This window comes from Enhydra lutris, unplaced genomic scaffold, assembly GCF_002288905.1.
Source record: "Enhydra lutris kenyoni isolate GAN:26980312 unplaced genomic scaffold, ASM228890v2 scaffoldscaffold92, whole genome shotgun sequence".
NCBI classification, from domain to species: domain Eukaryota; kingdom Metazoa; phylum Chordata; class Mammalia; order Carnivora; family Mustelidae; genus Enhydra; species Enhydra lutris.
The window spans coordinates 3,817,976-3,823,358 of record NW_019154176.1 but is presented as its reverse complement, the minus strand read 5'-3'; the positions used below and the strand labels follow the sequence as shown (position 1 = coordinate 3,823,358).

The 5,383-nt window shown below is 42.8% G+C and overlaps 1 protein-coding gene across 1 annotated transcript; it reads left to right on the top strand.

The window, feature by feature from the left end:
* Positions 1 to 3,745: 3,745 nt before the first annotated feature.
* On the top strand, positions 3,746 to 4,711 carry LOC111162420 (olfactory receptor 7G3-like). Its single transcript, XM_022526827.1, has one exon. It carries the CDS (start codon positions 3,773 to 3,775, stop codon positions 4,709 to 4,711), a length of 939 nt encoding a protein of 312 aa, XP_022382535.1. The 5' UTR covers positions 3,746 to 3,772.
* Positions 4,712 to 5,383: the final 672 nt, after the last annotated feature.

Genomic DNA, 5,383 nt, shown 5'->3' with positions numbered 1-5,383 from the left:
AGGATCCTGAGATCATAACCAGAGCCAAAACCAAGAGCCGGACACCTAGCCGACTGTGCCACCCAGGCACTCCTCCCCTTTGCCTATTTCATCTATCTGTCCCTGGCATTGTGTTCCCTAAGAACATCCGTGAAATGTGAGAAATGAGGGGCAACTGATTTCTCAAAGCACCATGAAGGACAGGAACATAATGAACTAAATCAGATAAAGTTTCTCCAACATTTTGTATTAATTAACTTATTTTTCTAACCATAGTAAAATATACATGACATAAAAGTTACCGTTTTAACCATTTTTCAGTGTCCAGTTCAATAGTATTAAGTACATTCACAACGTTGTACAGCCATCCCCATCATCCATTTCCAGAAATTCTTCTAACTTGCAAAACTGAAACTGTCCCCCGTAAACACTAACTCTCCATCCCCCTCTGCCAGCTCCATCACCCATCATCCTACTTTCTGTCTCTATAAATGTGACTCCTCTGGGGACCTCACAGAAGTGGAATCATACAGTATTTATCTTTTTTTTTAAGATTTTTATTTATTTATTTGACAGAGAGCTACAGAGAGAGAGATCACAAGTAGGCAGAGACAGACAGAGAGAGAGGGAGAAGCAGGCTCCCCGCTGAGCAGGGAACCCCATGTGGGACTCGATCCCAGAACCCTGGGATCATGACCCGAGCCAAAGCCAGCAGCCTAACCAACTGAGCCACCCAGGCACCCCCAGTATTTATCTTTCTGAGACTGGCTTATTTCACTTAACATAATGTTCTCAAAGTTCATCCATGTTGTAGCAGGTGTTGGAATGTCGTTCCTTTCCAACCCTGAATAATATTTAATATTCCATTGTATGGATACGCTACATTTTGTTTATCCATTCATCAGTGGACAGGTGGGTTGCTCCCACATTTTGGCCATTGTGAATAATGCTCCTATGAGCATGGATGAACAAATATATCTTCGAGACCCTAATCTCCATGCTTTCAAGTATATACTCAGATTAGGAATTGCTAAATCATATGGCAATTCTATTTTTTAATATTTTTTTATGAAACCCTTCAACATTTTAACACAGAAGAATTATAAAGACTCTTTTGCACATTTTTAAGTTTCCCAAACATATAACCTCTGTTCATGTTTCTGCAATAGTCACTGTTGAAAAAGGAACAGTCTGTGTGTCAGGAAATCAAGGGGAAAGGGAATATCCTAAACCAAGTTCAACATTTTCTCCTCCATAAAGACTACTACATTGCTTCTTGGCCTTTTGGCTAAGATCAAGTGTAAAGATTAGTATAACCACTACACTGTTATTCATAAAAATAACAACAACAGCAATAATTATAGCCAATATTTCTGGAGTATTCACTATGTCCCTAGCACTGAGACCTTTTCTTGTTTAATGCATAGAGCCTCTTATTCATTTGAAGGACATAAATGTCCTTTGAACTTTGGTCAGCTTCTCTCTTTATGAACAGATGACTGTCCCCCCACCCTTGCTTCATAAACCAGCCTGCGGACTGTGATCCTGTCAAGTGGCCTGGAAGTTATCATTGGCTGGTTCAACAGTTCTCTCCCCCACTTAGGCCAATCTGAGGGCAGAAGAAAAAATGCTCACTTACCCACTCTGGTCTCTCAAGACTCCGCACATTCCATCCTCCCTGTACTTCTGTTATGAATATGGATCCTTCCTAAGATAGTTTGGTTCTGATTAAAGCAGGAAACAATACAGGTTCGTCAGTAATGACAAGCCAGCATACCGGCTCCTATAATTACTCACTCTTGAAGATTTCTTGACTCCGCGGTGAGGCGGAGTGTCGCTTTTACGAGGTGGCGGCTGCTGGGAATACATCATCCCATCTGTAATTATTACAGGGACCACAAAATGAAGGGACTTGAATGCCATTGAGGACTTGGTGGTTTCATGGATTTCAGAACGTCACTGAAGAATCCTGCAAGGTTGTGCTACACCTCTGCTGGCCCTATTGGGAAGATTGCTCTGTAAAGACGCACAAAATCAGATGCACTCAAGAGTACTTGGAAGGTGGGGAATAATTACAAAACCATTGCTATTTGGACATATCCTAGAGAATGGCTACTCAGAAAAAAAATCGGTCAAAAGAAATATGCTATAGGAGCACCTGTTGGTGCTTGGAACCCTTGATCATGGGTTTGCGGGTTTGAGCCCCACTGGAGTAGAGATTACTTCAAACTAAAATCTTTTTTAATAAAAGAATATAGGGGTGCCTGGGTGGCTCAGTGGGTTAAAGCCTCTGCTTTTGGCTCTGGTCATGATCCCGGGGTCCTGGGATCAAGCACCACATTGGGCTCTCTGCTTAGCAGGGAGCCTGCCTACCCCCTCCCCACTGCCTCTCTGCCTACTTGTGATCTCTGTCTGCCCAAACAAATAAATAAAATCTTAAAAAAAAAAAAAGAATATACTGGGGGCGTCTGGGTGGTTCAGTGCATTAAGCCTCTGTCTTCAGCTCAGGTCATGATCTCAGGGTCCTGGGATTGAGCCCCACATTGGGCTCTCTGCTCAGCAGGAAGCCTGCTTCTCCCTCTCCCACTCTCCCTGCTGTGTTCCCTCTCTTGCTCTGTCTCTCTTGGTCAAATAAATAAAATAAAATCTTTTTAAAAATTTAAAAATAAAATAAAATCACTCTTCCTCAGATTCTAGACATGACCCATGTATCTGGCTCTAAGCTTACTAGCAGAAAGAAGATGAAGGAAAGGAAAGGAAAGAAAGAAGGAAGGAAGGAGGGAGGGAAGAAAAAAGGAAGGAAGAGAGGGAGGGAGAGAAGGGAAAAGAAAAAGAAATAGGATTATTAGAGAAAATAATCAGTTGCTCATAAAAAGCATTAGCTATTGTTTTAAGGAACAGACAAGAATTTTCCCTCTCGATGTGACATTTCCTCAATAGACACAAGAGACAGACTTATTCAGCCTTTTCTTAGAATGTCTTTTATTCTCACTGTAGGCTTGTGATGACAAATCACGAATCCTGCAAAAGCAATTCCTTTGAAGCAGGTCCCGACAGAATGATCTGATGTAATTATAAAATTCAGGATATTTAAAGGAATGGGTTAATAGCGTTATTCCTCACATGGAGGCAGTAGAGAATGTCAGATTTTAATTTCCAGGATTACCTGAGATTTGCAATTATGAGCAAACCCAGTTCAGAGTTAACTACACAGTTAAGATTTTCTGAGAAAGTAAAGTTGTCTAACAAGGTTTAATAGTTTGAAGAAACCATTAGAATTTAACGCTAGATCTTAAACTGGCATGCAGGCACGATAGTTCCTTAAAAAATAATAAAACAGCACTTATTCTCATTCTTAATTTTAGAATTAGAAAAATGGGTGATACATAGAAGTCGCTCAAAATTTCCTTGGTGAGGGAAGAAAGGATTAAGGAAACTGATGAGAAGAATTGTTTAAATATTACAAGATTTTTTTAAATTTTTTAATTATTTATCTGACACACAGAGAGATCACAAGTAGGCAGAGAAACAGGCAGAGAGAGAGAGCGGGGAAGCAAGCTACCCACTGAACAGAGAGCCCGATGCGGGGCACGATGTGGGGCTCGATCCCAGGACCCTGAGATCATGACCTGAGCCAAAGGTAGAAGCTTAAACCACTGAGCCACCCAGGTGCCCCTAAATATTACAAGATTTTAAAGCAATAGATAAAAGACTTCTCTCCAACAAGGGATGCCTGTGTGTCTGTTTCACGGTCACTAACTCGTGTCTCTAACTCAGCAGACACATCAGCCACATGGAATCAGAAAACCAGACAGAAGTATCAGAATTCTTCCTCACGGGACTTTCCGAGGATCCAGAACTGCAGCCCCTTCTCTTCGGGCTGTTCCTCTCCATGTACCTGATCACTGTGTTTGGGAACCTGCTCATCATCCTGTTCGTCAGCTCTGACCCGCACCTCCACACACCCATGTACTTCTTCCTCTCCAACCTGTCCTCTGTAGACATCTGTTTCACCTCCACTATAGTCCCCAAGATGCTGCTGAACATCCAGACGGAGAGCAAAGCCATCACCTACGCAGGCTGCCTCACTCAGCTGTATTTTTTCATGGTTTTTCTATGTATGGACAATTTACTGCTAACTGTGATAGCTTATGACCGCTATGTGGCCATCTGCCGTCCTCTGCACTACGTGGTCATCATGAACCCCCGCCTCTGTGGCCTGCTGATTCTTCTCTCCTTGCTCATGAGCATTGGGAATGCCCTGCTCCACAGTCTGATGGTCTTGCCACTGTCCTTCTGCACAGACTTGCAAATCCCCCACTTCTTCTGTGAGCTTGCTCAGATCCTCAAGCTTGCCTGTTGTGACACTCTTACCAATAACATTCTGGTGTATTTCATGACCAGCCTGTTGGGGGTTGGTCCCATCTCAGGGATAATTTTCTCTTACACTCGAATTGTCTCCTCCATCCTGAGAATCCCATCAACTGGTGGGAAGTTCAAAGTTTTTTCCACCTGTGGGTCTCACCTGTCTGTTGTTTTCTTATTCTACGGGACTAGTGTTGGAGTCTACCTTAGTTCTGCAGCTTCCGTCTCCTCCAGGAGGAGAGCAGTGGCCTCAGTGATGTACACGGTAATTACGCCCATGATGAACCCCTTCATCTACAGCCTGAGGAACAGGGACATGAAGGGAGCCTTGAGGAAACTCATCTCTGGGACACCTTCCTTTTCATGATTCTGTCATCTCGCTTGGGTATAGGTTTCTGGAAGGACTGAAAGGGAATGAAATACTGGGTATGCTAGAAATTCTGACTCCTCCCTAATTGAATTCTAACAAACTGGTTAATCATGACTTTCAGGTCAGATTTTGATTAAGTCCTACAGTCCCATGTTTTAGTACCTGTCATTTATTAACTAACTTAACTCTCTGAGTTCACATCAACATCTATAAAATGGGCAGAGTAATATTACACACTTGATTATTAAATCAATGCTATCATGTTTGAAGCTACATTTCTTTCTTTTTTTAAATTTTTTTTAAAGATTTTATTTATTTACTTGAGAGAGCAAGAGAGTGAGCGAGAGAGCATGGGAGGGGAGAGGGTCAGATGGAGAAGCAGGCTCCCTGCTGAGCAGGGAGCCCAATGCAGGACTCATCCCCGGACTCCAGGATCATGACCTGAGCTGAAGGCAGTCGCTCAACCAACTGTGCCACCCAGGCGCCCCGAAGCTGAATTTCCATACTAAGCAGGCTCTATGGAGGAAACAGTGTTTTTAAGCAGAACTTACTTTCTGGAGTGTGTTCTGTGTGCCCTCTGAGAGTGGCATGGTAAGGAAATTTATACAGATGGAAGGCTGGCTTTTGTCTCTATGGAAAACTATTTGGTGTTTGTCCACAGTTCCCGGC

Coding starts and splice junctions, on each gene's coding strand:
- LOC111162420 (XM_022526827.1), top strand. CDS start 3,773: ATGGAATCAGAAAACCAGACAGAAGTATCAGAATTCTTCCTCACGGGA.